This window comes from Bos mutus, chromosome 7 (genome assembly GCF_027580195.1).
Source record: "Bos mutus isolate GX-2022 chromosome 7, NWIPB_WYAK_1.1, whole genome shotgun sequence".
Lineage (NCBI taxonomy): Eukaryota > Metazoa > Chordata > Mammalia > Artiodactyla > Bovidae > Bos > Bos mutus.
Genome location: NC_091623.1, coordinates 85,838,979 through 85,855,607, shown reverse-complemented (window position 1 = coordinate 85,855,607; position 16,629 = coordinate 85,838,979). Strand labels below are relative to the sequence as shown.

Genomic DNA, 16,629 nt, shown 5'->3' with positions numbered 1-16,629 from the left:
CTCCGGGAGTTGGTGATGGACAGGGAGGCCTGGGGTGCTGCGATTCATGGGGTCGCAGAGTCGGACATGACTGAGCGACTGATCTGATCTGATCTGATCTTAGTTTCAGGTGTCCAACCAGACATCTTTAAATTACTGTTGTCCAACTTCACAAGCCCATTTTCATTTTCTTATTAAAAAATGTCATTGGTACATTTGGGTCTTTTTTAAATGTCCGCATTTGTTTTCTTCCTACCACTGAATGAAATGAAACCTTTTCTTCAGTTCAGTCTCTCATTCGTGTCTGACTCTTTGCGGCCTCATGGGCAGCAGCACGCCAGGCTTCCCTGTCCATCACCAACTCCTGGAGCTTGCTCAGACTCCTGTCCATCGAGTCGGTGATGCCATCCAAACATCTCATCCTCTCTCGTCCCCTTCTCTTCCTGCTTTCAATCTTTCCCAGCATCAGGGTCTTTTCCAATGAGTCAGTTTTTCACATCAGGTGGCCAAAGTATTGGAAGTATCACCAACCTTTTCTTAGTGATACAAAAAATGTCACAGCCTATGCATATGGGAAACTTAATGAAAGCTTTCAAAGTTTTGTCATAATTTTTCAGAATTAGCCACTAAATAATATATTTGAATGTTTAAGCATACCAGTAGTGTGTTTAGGCCCCTGGTTCAGTGTTTAAGTCCAGAGTTCCCCACAGATAAAAATGAAATGTATACTTGGCTATAGCAGAGTTATGGGGTTTTCCGAACATACATTTCATAATTAAGGTTTAACACACATTATTTCTGCATTCATTTTTACTGGGATTTGTTTTAGGGAGGGAGCTTAGTATTGAAAAATCCCAGAGTAGAGCAATATGGCAGCCTGTGGAAGGGGACTATTACGTTAGATAAGGTAGACTTTGGTCTGTTTTCTGTGTGTTCTTTTTAATAAGTCAACTCCACATTAATTTTAAGAATCGCCTTGTTAGGTCATGAATCTACTCACAGAATGTTTGTTTTTAATATTAGTGAAGCCAGTTGTCCCAGGTAACTTGAATTTTTTCAAAGTCACAGATTATTTTCATTCTTGTGCACCTCACAGGCTCACCTCTATCCCACTGAATGGACATCTGTCCTACAGTAGAATGAGAGGAGGTGCCCTATGTGTTTAGGGGAAGGGACTTGGGTGACGAACAGCCATGGCTTTACCACAGCCCCCCTTTGTTCTAAGATGTACGAACTCTGAGATGCAGCTCTCCTAGGGAGTAGGGCTTTTATTTCATTAAGAGGTCACCCAACATAATGCCCATCTTCTCTCCTAGGGCAATGTATCTCTGAAAGAACTGAATGCCCGGCCCTTAGAAGTTTTCATGTGCAGCGTGCTCAAAAGACAAGGCTACGGAGAAGGCTTCCGCTGGATGGCACAGTACATTGATTAACCAGCCCACAGCAGTTCCAGGTCTCACCATTCAGGCCTACTCAGAGATTTGATCACTCAACATGCATAACTTGAATTCAATAGACTTTTATTGTTGGTTAGAAAACAGATGTTTTTTAGATTATTAATATTTTATCAACTTAATTTGAGTGAGAATTGAAAACTGATTCAAGTAAGTTTGAATATCACAATATTAGCTTTCTAATTCCATAAAAATACTTAGTTTTTACAGTTTATAATGTGACATTACCCCCAGCACCATTTTTGAACAGCAACTTTCCAGACATTTGAAGCACTTTTTAACAACTATAAATATCAACCATATTTAAAAGCTCATCATGTTAAATTTTTTATGTAATTTTTTGGAACTAGTTTTTAAATTTTAGATTATATGTCCACCTATCTTTAGTAAGCAGTTAATAATAAGCTTTTATGACTGCATGATGCCTTACAGTTTCAATTATTATTTCTCATGCAAACGTCATGCAATAAAACAAACCCTAATGTTTGGCATCCTTGTTGGGCAAATGTTTCATTTTAATGTGTCTTATCTGGCTAGTATGCTCTGAAGTTTTGCATATTTAATATTAAATATATGAGAGGGTTGTGGGGAAAGGAGATTGCTTTAGAATATTTAGGATAATGTTTAAGTCCCTACAGGCTTTTGCATTTATCTAGAGACAAGTTGTGTTTGGTTGCACCTTATACCACATTTATCTCTGAATCATGTATATTTTTATCTGTAACACTACCATGACCAGTGCTGACGGGGTCCACGTCCTAGTCCCTGTGGGATCGGCCTTCTGAAGAAAAGCACATGTTCTGGTACAACCCAAAGTTAATTTTTGGTTTGATGAGCCAATCCCAGTTGTCTAATTCTGAAGTGCTCCAATCTTAATGGCACCCAGTTTGGTAATCTGCCTTTTCACCAAAAATAATGACAAGCACCAGTGTCCCCACACCTAGAGGTACCCCCCAGTCTTACTTAATGGCACTCAGTGGTACTCAGCAGGGCAAGTGACACATAGGGAGTTGTGCAGTTGCATGGTGGAGGCCTGCATCTGAGGATAAAGAAAGCGTGTTCTGCCTCAGTTGTCACTGAGATATTTGAAGACTTTGTTCCTGTCCTATGGCTCTTTTGCATTTTGGGTATATTTTATTTCTTGGTGGAAAGAAAATGAATCCATGTATATAATTTTCTTTTTTCTTAATTATTCTCAACCAGCTCTTAACTTTACAGCACAAAGGCTTTTGTTTTTTGATACCATGCTTGCCACATGGTAGTGTCTACAGGCCTCACTGGTAACATTTTCTAATCAGATTTTGGTTAGCTTTTTAAAGCATTTTATTTTTTTTATAAATTGAATTCTTTTTTCCCATATGTCTGAGATTCCCATAATTAGTTGAAAGACAAGTGCCAAATATTTAGTTTTAAAGACTCTCAAGCTTAAGATTTCCTCTCTTGGTCATAAACCAAGGTTTTATAGTATATTCAATCAATTCTATTGAGAATAGATTGCTCCAATTCCATCAAGAGTAATTTTAATATCAGAATTACTGTTTTCTCTAGCTCTTGTCCAAGTCAGAGTTAATATAGCCCTTTCTGTCATCAATAATATAATACTGTATGTGAAGCAAATAAGGATTGAAAGATATGCCTGGAAGGAATTACTAGTTAGCTAAACCAACAAGGTCATTTCATCATGACATTTGGTTTTAGGAATTTAGCTATCCTGTTTCATTTTCAGCTTCCTTCAAAAGAAAAATAAAAAAGCTTTCTCCCTATCTAAAAATATCAGTAACACCAGGGAAAAGTAGGAAATGACATTCAGCCTCTTGGTTTATTCTGCCAGATATGTTTAAAGTTCTCATTTCTAACGTCTTGACTGAACAGAATTAAGCCTTATTCAAAGTAATTGCCTCTTGTTGATGGTATCTGTTTTCAGTATTTACAGGGACATGCTTTTCTTCAAGTATTTCCTAGTATCGTGATAACTGAGAAGTTAATTATCTGTGTTATAAATTCGTGTAAAAGAAAAAGCTTACTGGTTTCTCTAGAGGGGATTTGCTTTCTGGCACAAACTCTCTTGTTCCAGAACTCTCATTCTAGGTCCATCACTGGGATCAAAGGAACAGAGTCACTTTGTGGACCACAGCTAAACTGTGGATATTTTCCCACTGATGTAAGAGTCTTCCAGAGTCTGAACCTCTGGAAATGAAGGTGCACTTTCCTGCCAGCTCCAGGGAGATGGGCCTCAGAGTTCGCCAGCCATTGGCCTTATCATCCAGCTCTGAGAGCTCCTCAGAAAACGTAGAGAGTCACTGCGTCCATCAGGAGAAGCAATTTAAGAGAATGCCAAGAAATGGCAGAAGCACGTGGGAAAAGCATATACTCTGTATGTGCCTGTGCAAGTGTGTACGTTTGTGGAGTATTTTGGGGGTAAATGTAGTTAGTTTTGTTCTTCCCTCTATAAAGTGTGAACATGTACAAGTTAAGACTGGATTCCATATACATCAGGAAGTGTTCAAAAGATGTTTTAAAATCTTAAGTCCAAAACTCTAAAAACAGATGGCCTCAGCTGGCTTATATACTTTTAAAAAGATTCTTAACCCCACACCTGTTTCAATGACTGCTATTAATTATACTTTTCTGTAACTGGTTAAATTGATGGATTCCAGTTTATCTTGATGAATTTTTAGATTGGAGATTATAGCATTTTTAAAAATTGGGCACAGATATTCCCTGAAGAATATGAAAAATATTTACTATTGACTTAGTTAACCCAGTATCCCTGAGTGCCAAAGAACTATGAATTCAGATATTGCCTGCATAGATCTAAATTTTAGTTTTGTGTGCCGTGTACATATACAACTTTACTGTGGTTTACAGCATAAACACAGAATGTTGTTTCTTTTCTTTAGTTTTCAACTGGCTCACACGACATGTAGTGCTTTCCAGCACATAAACTACTTGTAAATCACTGAAATAGAGTAATAACTGCGATACAAGTGTTTCTTGTCTTCTGCAAAATGATTTGATTAACCACATTCAAAATCCAGCATTTTCACAAGTTCCGTCATTGAAAACAGAATACCTCTAGCTGATGACTCGAGCTTCAGCAGACAGGTTTACATTTTCCGAACCTGTATCTGGTATGTGACTCAGTGTGGCGTTTCAGTCTTGTTCGTCACTTACATGACTGAAGTTTGCAAGGCTTCTATTGCCAAATAAATTTTGATCAGAGTACACTGACAAAGCTAATATAAAAGAAAGTTTCTCAGAATATCGTGTGTTGATTTAGAGTACATTGTTTGAATCATTTTAAATATATGTAAAAGTTGGTGAAGTTTCAAAAAAATCTCCAAGACAACATGAAAAATTTGAGATTAGCAAATATAAATTTATGGATAAAATTAATAAGGAATTAGAGGTTTTCTATAAACCTTTAGTTGTTTTTTGTTATAAATAGTAAGAGTTCAGAAAACATATTTTAAATTAAGGACTAAATTCTCAAAGCCCAATATTAATGTTTCTGGTCTTTCCAATCACTGTCCTTTTGAAATGCAGATTAGTGCTTTTTAACCAAAAAAGAAAAAAAGAACAAGCTCTTAAAAATATGGGGCTGTGCCTCTGTGTAAAGTGATTGGGATTTTGTTAAAACCATGTTTCTACTCTTGAACCCTATAGCCATTCCCCCTCACATATCTCCAGCCCATACCTGGAAATCCCTGAGTATAAAGGGAATTGACCTCTCTTGATTTGACCAACTATTGACTATCTATTGAAGATGCAGTTTTGAATCAACTAATTTTTGTCTTCACAATTTAAAACATTAAATAGATAATATATTTAATACCTCTGATTATTCTGGGCTTTGACCATACCTTTAAACAGAATCCAAATTAATCACAGTAAAGGAAGCAAATTTATTCAAAGTAAACTTTGTTTCAGGAGTGCCCCCACTCCAAATGGATTTTAAGACGGAAATGGGAAAGGCTTTTGAGTGATTTCATGGAGAATTATTATCTTTGGAAAAGATTCACGTCAGAATGGCCAACTTCACCTGGGTTTCTGGACTCCCTGGTGCTGCTCCTAACCTGAACTCATTATCTACTGCCATACTGAGGCAAGAGCACTCAGGGTGAATGTAGTCAGGTAGCTTTCAAAGTGATCAAAGTGTTTTCTGTGGTGAGGCCTTTAGTATCTGGCTGGATGCAGAGTATGTTGAAGTGGTAAGTCGGTGATAAGTTTTTCATCATTAACCTTGTTTGCACTTTTGTACACCACTGCTTGCACTAGTATCTTAGTGTAAATTTTAACAATTGTTTTACAGTGTATACAGATTGTTAAGCATTAATTTATATACAGATGTTTCTGTTTACCTTTATGTATTTTACAAAGAACAGCTATAACAGATGGTTAAATGTTCTTGAATTGTGTTTGTGTGTTATTTTGATTATGTTCTATTATCTTTTTACCCCCTATGATTTGAGTGTCAGAAATAGAAAAATAAAATAATTACCTGGTCTTTGAAACACTCTGGTGTCAGGTCCCGTTTTTATCATCTAATAGATTTTACTGTGCTTATTAGAAATTTGTTGAACTTTGAAATTACTAAGGTTATAGAAGGTGCCCTCTGTGCAAGGATTCCAAGGAACTGAGGCTTAATTTGCTTAGACTAGAAAAAGCTTATAAGCATGCTATAGTAGGACTTAAACAATGCTGACTCAGTTGAAATGTGAAAAATAAGCAGTTGGTTGGTTTTATCTACATCAAGGTTCTCAAGCTTTAGTATGCATCAGAATCTCCTAGGGGGGGGGAACTTTAAAAAAACAAACACTAGAGGAAAAAAAAAATTCCACCAAAAACTGTGAATCAGTAAATCTGGGGTGGAGTGGAAGGCAAGCATATAAATCTTCAACAAGTTTCTCAGGTTTTTCTGATGCCAGAATGTGTAGATTTTCATTTAGGAGAAACAGTAATATACCACTAAATAATTAATACTAAATGATCATTGGCTAATCAGTGAAGAAAAAAATTTTTTTTTTCCTGAGAATTCATTTACTAGTAAATCCTACCATCAATGTAGGGCTTCCCTGGTGGTTCACTGGTAAAGAATCTGCCGGCCAATGAGGAGACACAGGTTCAGTCCCTGGGTCAGGAAGATCCCATGGAGCAGGAAACCGCAACCCACTCCAGTATTCTCCCCTGGGAAATCCCATGGACAGAGGAGCCTGGTCGGCTACAGTCCATGCAGTGGCAAAGAGTCACATACAAATGAGCAACTGAGCATGCACGCACATCACTGTAACCTGTAGCTGGTGGTTCTCAACCTTGGCTACAATTCAGAATCACTGAAAGCCCAGGGAGCAGAATTTTTTCAACTCAGGTGATGCAAGTGAAAAATTATCATTTTGGTAAGGATTATCAAGCTACTTTTGAGACTTAAATCCAACTATAAGACCTTTCTAAGGACTTCTGTGGTGGTCCAGTGGTTAAGAATATACCTTGCAACACAGGCGATGCAGGTTTGACCCCCAACTGGAGAACTGAGATTCCCACATGTGGCGGAGCAACTAAGCCCAAGCCCCTCAACTACTGAGCCCACGCACCAGAGCTAGACGGTCCATGCACAGCAACAAAAGATCCTGCAGGTCGCAACTAAGACCTGATGGAGCCAAATAAATAAATATTAATAAATACAACTTCATACAGCCATTCTTCTAACCTTTCCACTAACAATGTGCAGGATGGCATAAGGCTTTGTGCTAACTCTTTTAACATAACCAGTCATGATTCTATTACCGTTGAAGTTGTTCAGTCATGTCCGACTCTGTGACCCCATGGACTGTACCTTACCAGAATCCTCCATCCATGGGATTTTCCAGGCAAGAATACTGGAGTGGGTTGCCATTTCCTTCTCCAAGAGATCTTCCCGACCCAGGGATTGAACCTGGGTCTCCCGCATTGTAGGCAAGACGCCTTACCATCTGAGCCACCAGGAAAGTCCAATTACCACTGAGTCCATCAAATAGAGAGTTAGCATGCACTCAAACTATTTGTTGAACTGAAACTAACAAAGTAGACAGTGAATGTACTGAAGGGATAAATGCTAAGAAAATAAAATCCAGTTTATTCAGACATTTCTCCAAATAAGACATACAGATGGCTAATAAATACATGAAAAGATACTCAACATCACTCATTATTTTAAAAATGCAGATCAAAACTACAATGAGGTATCACCTCACATTTGTCAAAATGACCATCATCAAAAAGTCTACAAACGATAAATGCTGGAGAGGGTATGGAGAAAAGGGAACTCTCTTGTACTGTTGGTGGGAATGTAAATTGATACACCCACTATGGAGAACAGTATGGAGATTCCTTAAAAAACCAAAAATAAAACATTTATATGTCCCAACAATCCCACTACTGAGCACATACCCTGACAAAACCATAATTGAAACATGCAGCGCTATTTATAAGAGCTAGAATGTGGAAGCAACCTATTAACATGTCCATCAACAAATGAATGGATAAAGAAGCTGTGGTACATATATACAATGGAATATACTCAGTCATAAAAAAGAAAACATTCGAGTCAGTTCTAATGAGGTAGTGACCTAGAGCCTATTATACAGAATGAAGGAAGTCAGAAAAACAAATATCGTATATTAACACACATACATGGAATAGAAAGACGGTACTGAAGCCTACTGCAGAGCAGCAATGGAGATGCAGACACAGAGAACAGACTTGTGGACACAGTGGGAGGAAGAGAGGGGACAAACTGAGATGGGAACATGGAAACACACATCACCCTATGCAAGACAGTGGGAATTTGCTATATGACGCAGGGAGTGCAAACTGGTCTCTGTGACAACCTAGAGGGGTTGGATGAGGCGGGGAGGCAGGACGGAGGTTCAAGAGGGAAGGGACATATGTATACCTATGGCTCATTCATGCTGATGTATGGCAGAAACCAACACAATACTGTAAAAGCAATTACCCTTCAATTAAAAACAAGTTTTTAAAATGGAAAAAGGTCGTTTATTTACCTCATTTTCTTGAATTTAATTACACAACGTCCCACCAGACTATCTGACGGGCTTCCCAGGTGGCGTGAGTGGCAAAGAACCCACCTGCCAATACAGGAGATGTAAGGGACACGGGTTCAATCCCTGGGTCGGGAGGATCCCCTGGAGAAGGGCATGGCAACCCACTCCAGTATTCTTGCCTGGAGAGTCCCATGGACAGAGGAGTCTGGGGGAGCTACAGTCCATAGAGGCTCACAGAGTTGGACATGACCCAAGCGACTTAGCAAAGCACACAGCACAAACTATCTGATATTTGTACTAAAGGTACAGCAATGCAACGTCACAGCCCTCCAAAGAGTGTGAAAAGCACCTTGTGGGGAACAGGGGAACTAGGAAACTGTAAAAGAAGCCTTTTGGGTGGCGGCCACCATCCTCCTAATTGAAAGGTGAGAACAACAACTTAGAAACCTGATGATTAAAAACAAAGGTCCCCAAAACAGGCCCTTATAAAGGATTCAGCTGGGTATTAAGTTAGTTGACAAAGGTCAAAGCCTGTGTTTACAAAGCCTCCTAACTTGATTTACGTAAAATTAGACACCAAAACTCAATAATTTTCTGGCTATTATGTGGTAAACAAAGGAAGCCTTGCTTTGGAATGTGGATTTTGATTGCAGGCAGTACGGTGAACCATTTAACATGCTTATTAAAGTCACTGAGTTCAGTGATGGCACCATGCCACTACAAACAAGCTGGTAACATTGCAAAAAGAAACTGAAGAGCTTTCTTACCCGATCATATTGAAAGGACCTGGGTTAATGGGTAACAGTCCGCCAGTCAAAATCTTCAGAGGTGTCGTGTTTGGTGGCCGTTAAAACTAAACAAGGGGAAGAAATAATTGGAGGTGAGGTACAGGTGAAGAGAGAGAACACTTGGGGTCAAAATAAAGATATCTGTTTACTCCTTTCTTGAGCTAAAAGGAATTGAATGTGAGCCTCATCAGTGGAGTTGTAGTCTTATTTCATCTGGGATTAGGAAAATCCCAGAAACTAGAGAGATTATAAAGATAACCATTACAGCACCATTTTTAGGGTTCTCTCCTAGTCCTTGGGTTTGGCTTAAGGTCTCTAGACCCAACTCGTGACTAGGAAGCCACACCAGATTGATTGCAGTCTGGAGAAAAGCACATTGACTTCCCTCCATTCTATGGACTTCTCTTTCGAGACCCAAATAGTCAACAGACTTTCTTTGAGTAAAACACAGAATAGGTGAGTTCCAGCCCTGTTCTTGGAGAAGGCAATGGCACCCCACTCCAGTACTCTTGCCTGGAAACTCCCATGGACAGAGGAGCCTGGTAGGCTGCAGTCCATGGGGTCTGGAAAGTCGGACACGACTGAGCGACTTCTCTTTCGCTTTTCACTTTCCTGCATTGGAAAAGGAAATGGCAACCCACTCGTGTTCTTGCCTGGAGAATCCCAGGGATGGGGGAGCCTGGTGGGCTGCCATCGGTGGGGTTGCACAGAGTCGGACACAACTGAAGCAACTTAGCAGCAGCAGCAGCAGCCCTGTTCTGGGCCCCAGAGCTTATTTGCAACTAGGGGGTCCACTGCAAGGGGAAACAAGTCTGGCAGTTCCTGAAGGAAACCATGCAATGCTACTTTCTTTTCTGACTTCAGGGTAGTAGACGCAGGGGCAAAAAGCTATTTTGAGACCAGTCTGAAACTTTCTCCACATCAGCTTCTATGTGGGACCAAGTTCAGAATCCACAGTCCTCTGGCAGTCTGATGGCAGTGGGCCCCCTCTTGGATTTTGAAGCCTCACTCTGCCTTCGTCTTTGGAGAAGCAGTTTCTGATTACTTGACATGTTGGCGGCCTTGCTCACTGCTCCATGTGCAGGGCTGGGCTGAGTAAAATATGAGGGAGGGTTTTACCTACTCACCTACTCATGGGTTCATTTTCTCTCTTTTACACATAAAGCCTTATGTGTGGAAAACTATTAGTTATCACCAGATCTTCTGCAAGTACTGTGCAGGTGTTGGGTTCAGGTTGGGACAGGTGGCCACACTGTCTGCCTGCCCGTCCGCGAGCCAGTCAGCCAGCTGGCATTTCAACACCTCCTTTCTGGGGACTTACATGGAACAATGAAAATGGGCAGCCATCTGCCCAAGACACTATGGAAGGCAAAAGGGAAAGGCCCTCAAACACCATCGAGGTTTCTAAAAAGGGGGCACCAGAGCTGAATCTTGAAGGCAAAAAAACTGTTTAGTAAAGAAGGGGTGAACAAGGTGAGTGTAAGCAGACAGAACAGCAAAGACAAAGGCACGGCAGAAAACAGCATGCTGTGACTTGGGGCTGGTAGCGCCCAGAGCCTAAAGAGATGCTGTGTGGACAGCGTATTAGACAGATGTCAGTGGAGGAAAAGACAAGAACACGAGGCCTAAACTGAGAAGGCAGGAGAGCAGGGCTGCTCGTTCCCATCTTTCAGCCCGCTCTTCACCTGTCAAATGAGGCTACTTCTAACACTGATTCCAAAACCAATGGTTTATGATATATGACCACATTTTTCAACCCAAGGCAGGAGCCAGCGATCCACCAGGAGAGCCTGCTCATGGGGCCATAAGATCAGGAATAGGCTATTTGAAGTTGGGAACAACTGTACAGACATGTTGTGGCATGTTGCTCCCAAAATGCCACGTTGAGCATGCACAGCAGAATGTGTGCTAGTGACAACAAAGAAGACACAGGTTTGAGGTCAAATTAAAAATAACACAGGGTGGATGTTGCACAGGGAACTCTGCTCAATGTTATATGGTGGCCTGGATGCGAGGGGTGTTTGGGGAACAATGGATACATGCATACCTATGGCTGAGTCCCTTTGTCGTGCACCTGAAATTATCACAACACTGTTAACTGGCTATAATCCAATATAAAATTAAAAGTTAAAAAAAAAAACAAGCTGGAACTGTTGACACAGCCAGTATTGCCAACCTATTCAATAAAAGACATGAGGCTAAGGGGGTGGAGGGTTGGGGCTCCCTGAGGGTAGCCAGGAGCTGAGACCCCAACTGTCCTTCTCTGATCCCCCTTCTCCACGAACCTCTTACCTGGGGGCTGGCTTTGCCTGCACGGTGTGGGGATCTGATGGTTCCATCCATCAAGCAGGAGAGGCATAAGAGAAGTAGCTGAGGAGAATACCCTGCCTTCAAATCCCCTAGTAAAGTCCTGAACTTGAAAAGTCAAGCGGGCAAGGTATCCTAACTCCTCACACAGCCCAAGGACTGCCCCCAAACACTGGACCGGACTTGATCTCTGTGGCTCCATGGCTCAGAACAGCCTGTGAATAGAAACATGTTTCAAGGCAACAATTACAGTTGAATTTAAGGAAGACGTTTTAAACAATATGGATGGCTTAGCAATGGATTGCTTACAAAATGACAGGCTCTCAGTCACTAGAATTCAGAGACTGTCCTAGAGAAGGTGGTGGGCAAGACGAGCTTTCATGCCCCCCAACCACCTAAACCCTGAGGTATCACCTAGATGAGGGTCCGTGGCGGAGGCCTAAGCAGGAACCAGGATTGATAACGCTGGTCGGTACTGGTCTCGTACCCCTTCTTGACCAGAAGGGAAGTGCTCCTGGAAGGCAGAGGGGTCCCTAAGACTTGAGCATCCCCTCTGGTTCTTGATGGCCCTTCAGGGCACACTGCTCCCTTTGCCAAGAATTCATTTAGGAGTCTAACAGTGGACGACGCAGCTATCGGGGACCGCCACGGCAGCTCCTTCCGTAAGCTGAGGAGCATAAATAATTACGGCGGGCATGTGGGAAACAAGGTTTTATATACCAAGCGCCTGTCACCATAGCCAGGCAGTCACCCAGGGTCCCAAAATAGCAGTTCAGAATATCCACAGTGACGGTTTATTTTGCTGAGTCACTCTTCCTTTTTGGCTTCTCCTACAAACCCTGCTGCTCTTCTGAGTTTCAGGTTAATCCCAACATTCAGTCCCTAGCAATGCAACGTTCCTTCTCTGCAACAAGGGGTTGGGTGAGGGGGTGGAGAGCAAAATTCAGCTAGCTCCCGCCTCCTGGGTTATACCGTTTTAGAATGGCCGCGGAGGAACCCAGAATGCTGGGAAGGTGGGTGTGTTTCAGCCGCAGGCAGCTGATTGGCTCAGGTGTCACGTGAGCGGTGCCCCGGATGACCGCCAGGTGCTTCCAACCCGCCCTCGGCCGGGCCCCCACCCATGCATCACGTGACCTTCCTCTGCCCTGCCCCCATACCACAGGTGCCTCGGTTGGGCATAGGGCGGCCCATGAGAACAACGGAACTTCAGTGAACAAATCCCTCTGGCATCCTGGCCTCTCTAGTCAGCCTGCCGGTGTCAGGGCGCCCTCTGCCTTAACCTCCGTCCCCCTCCTGTCACAGTGGTTCCTCATTCTAATCACCGCACACCCAGGCTCACTTTGCTACACTCTCAGTCACCATGCTTGGGGTGGGGCGCCCAGCAGGAACGCTCATCCTCATTTAACAGATAAGGAAACTGAGGCCCAGAAAGGGCCAAAACACAGTCCTTAATTCTCTTTTACCCCAGGGCCCGCACGAATCCATTTCTAGTCACTTCCTCATGTGCGGTGCATTCCTGGATGAATTTTCTGGACTTGAATGGCCACGAATAGCTAACGGTAACCAAAGATGGCGTAGAATAAGGCAGATTGCCCTCTGAACACAAACCCCTAGACCTGGGCAAGCCATCTTACAATTGCTGTCACCCAAATCACGAAGCCTGCCCCACACTCCCAGCTCTTTCAGAGAGGCGTGGGCCCCATTTCCAAGCCTGCAGGACGGATTACTTACCTTCCTTCCATTGCCCACAGGTCCTGCTCAGCAGTTTGCCCTGTCACCATCGGGGCTGGATCTGGTGCTTCACTTCCATGTTCACACATGGCTACTGCTATGCTCCTAACGACCCCTCTCCTGGTGACATGAATCTGTGGCCACCGTGGCATTCTGACAATGTGATGACCCTAAGCTTCTTCCTGCTCTGGCTCTGCCAAAGTCCAGTCTGGAGGCTCTCTGCAGCCACAGTCAGTCCCACCAACCAGTTGGCCTTAAGGTAAAAGGAAGGGCCCTGTCAGGCTCTCACCTCACCCTCACTGACCACATCCTCTGACCATGGGCTTTCCCACCAGGACCTAAAGAAATTGGTATCCCCAATGTCCTCTATTTGACAGATGGAAAAACCGAGGTACATCAAGTCAACGGCAGAAGACTAGAACCTCGGTTTCCTGATCCTGGGTTAGACATACTTTCCTAAGGCGTTGTACAAAAATCACTATGGGGATGGGGTTAACAACAATAAAAAGAAGCCTTCTTGAGTTTGAGTTGGGGGACCCAGGGGACTCATGGATAGTCTAGGAAAGGAATTTTTGCCATGCTGTTTGGCTTGTGAGATCTTAGTTCTGCAACCAGGGAATGCAACCGCAACAGCAAGAGTGCCAAGTCCTAATCACTAGACCACCAGGGAATCCGCTTTTTTGCTTTTTAATGTTTTAGAATGGTTTATTTTTCCTTAACATCGTGTTTGTTGTTACAACAAAGCAGTTGCACATTATTAAATGTAGCAGGTTTTTTTTTCCCCCTATATAGGATTCTTTTTTTAAAGAATTGTGGGGAAAAATAAAAAACAAAAACACGCATAGTCAGGCATCAAGGCTGGGCAGCAGATGGCGCCCCAGATCCTACCTCCCTTGCAGGAGTTTCATCAGAACAAGGGACGTTCAGGGCGGGCAGAGGAAGAGTCCCTCCCCTCTGCCACACAGTCTGTGTGTAACTGCGCCTGGGTTTGGGACTATGGGATTAAAGTCTGTCTCCTCCACTGGCCTGGTCTCTGCAAAGGGCATTTGGTCAGCCCAGTGTCCTCAGGGCCCAGCAACTGGTGCGCCATGAATGCTGAATCAATGCGTGCAGGAACAAAGTGGGGTGGGGAGTGGACACTCCTGGCCTCCCCTTGGATTCTTGTACATTGGCTCATTAGTGATTATTTTATATTGATTACAGGTTCAAGGGATCATATTTTGGATATAATGGATTAACTAAAATATATTATTAAAATTCATTTTACCTCTTTCTTTTTACTTGTTAAAAATGTGGCTACTAGAATTACCTCTGTGCCTCACATTTCATTTCTATTGCACATTGCTGCTTCGGGCCCACTGGTGTTTTGGCCTCTCCTGCCCCACGGTTATCAGCTGGGTCAGCTCTGCAGCTGCAGGCCTGGCAGCAGGGCCCCTGCATCACTCTTCTGGAGCGCTGTGGCCAAGTGGGCCTGGCTCTGGGAGGAGGGAAAACCTAGGGTGTCGAGCCCAGGGCAGCTGGCCCATAGAGCCGACAGCCCCAAATCACAGGTAGGGGAGCTGGCTGCACAGGAGCCCCCTCAGCCTGGGGACTGATCTACCAGCACCTCATGCTGACTGCGGTTGATGCTCAGTGAGCCCTTCTCACTCTCTGCTGAGCACCCTGAGAGAACACATACGTCTCAGTCAGACAAGGTTCCCTGATCCCAGGGATGTGGCAGGCATGGGGCCCCTCAGTGAGGAACACCTTCTTCCACAGTTGTTCAAAGCACACCAGGTTTATTTCCACCGCCGTTGTGGAATCGCAGAACTTTGGATCTGGAGGTGCCCTTGGGGACTCACTGCCTACTGTATCAGTGAGGAAATGGGGCACTTCTCTGTGGTTCACAACCAAGTCAGTAGCCCCAGAAGTTATATTCCTTGAGTCTCAGTTCAAGCTCCTTTCCACACTCCTCCCCTTAGACTCTCAGAGGAGGTTCAAGACCCTTCCATGCATAGCTGAATCCAACTTTGTTCTTGTGGACTCCTCTGTCCAGAGTGCTTGTTGTCCCTTCCTCCCAGCCAGCTCCCCTTGGGCAAGCAACTAGTTATCCTTCGAGCCTATGTTACCTGGAAGCTCTGGGAGGGCAGGGTGCTGCCGCCACTCACAACATACAACCCAACACACTGGCAGAAGAGATGCATGCTCAGGAGACAATTGTCTGTGAATGAATGAATGCATGAATGATGTTGCTTCCTGTGCCCTCCCCACCTCATCCATCCAGGCCTCCACAGCACCTCCCAGTTCCCTCACTGCCTCTCTGCTGGACTGTGAGCTCCCCCGTGGCAGAGACATTGGCTTCATTCTGCATACTTTAGAGTCTGGTCCAAAGCAAGTACTCAGGAAATAACGAGTGAAAAACAAGCCTGGATTAAAACCTTTCCTGATCTAGTGACAAATACCAGAGTGGAAGGAGTTAGATTCTACTTCTTAGGCTCCAAAATCACTGCGGATGGTGATTGCAGCCATGAAATTAAAAGATGCTTGATCCTTGGAACAAAAGCTATGACAAACCTAGACAGTATATTAAAAAGCAAAGATACCACTTTGTGACAAAGGTCCATATTGCCAAAGCTATGTTTTTTTCAGTAGTCATGTACGGATGTGAGAGTTGGACTATAAAGGCAGCTGAACATTGACGAATTGATGCTTTAGAATTGTGGTGCTTGAGAAGATGCTTGGAAGCCCGCTGGACTGCATGGAAGATCAAACCAGTTAATCCTAAATGAAATCAACCCTGAATATTCATTGGAAAGACAGATGCTAAAGCTGAAGCTTCAATACTTTGGCCACCTGATGTGAAGAGCAGATTCATTAGAAAAGACACTGATGCTGGGAAAGATGGAAGGCAAAAGAAGGGGGCAGCGGAGGATGAAATGGTTAGCATCACCAACTCAAAGGACATGAATTTGAGCAAACTCCAGGAGATAGGGAAGGACAGAGGAGCCTAGCATGCAAATCCATCCCATGGGGTCGCAAAGAGTCGAACACGACTTAGTAACTGAACAACAACAACCAGAGTTTCCTCCCAAACCTTCCCACTGTAGGTAGCTCAAGGGGTCCTGACTTTGATGCTGAACTTCACCTCTTACCAGAGGTGTAGTTTTGGGAAGCTCCATCATCCACTCTGAACCCCAGGGAATGACAGCTATAAGAAGCAAATCAAGTAAGCCCAGCCCCAGTGCATACTGAGCACTTACTATATTCCTTGGGACACCCAGGGACCACTCACTATTTCACTGAGCCCACCCTCTCCCACTCCCCAATGCAACAGAGCCTCACACCAGCCAG

General features: G+C 43.5%; 1 protein-coding gene across 3 annotated transcripts in view; it reads left to right on the top strand.

Annotated features, from left to right (window-relative positions):
• SAR1B (secretion associated Ras related GTPase 1B) overlaps positions 1 to 5,950 on the top strand; it is a 34,319-nt gene extending 28,369 nt beyond the window's left edge. For all 3 annotated transcript variants that reach the window (XM_005890408.3, XM_070374362.1, XM_070374361.1), the window contains exon 7: positions 1,296 to 5,950. In XM_005890408.3, the coding sequence (XP_005890470.2) occupies positions 1,296 to 1,412 (117 nt within the window). In that variant the 3' untranslated portion in view covers positions 1,413 to 5,950. The remainder of the gene's footprint in view (positions 1 to 1,295) is intronic.
• Positions 5,951 to 16,629: the final 10,679 nt, after the last annotated feature.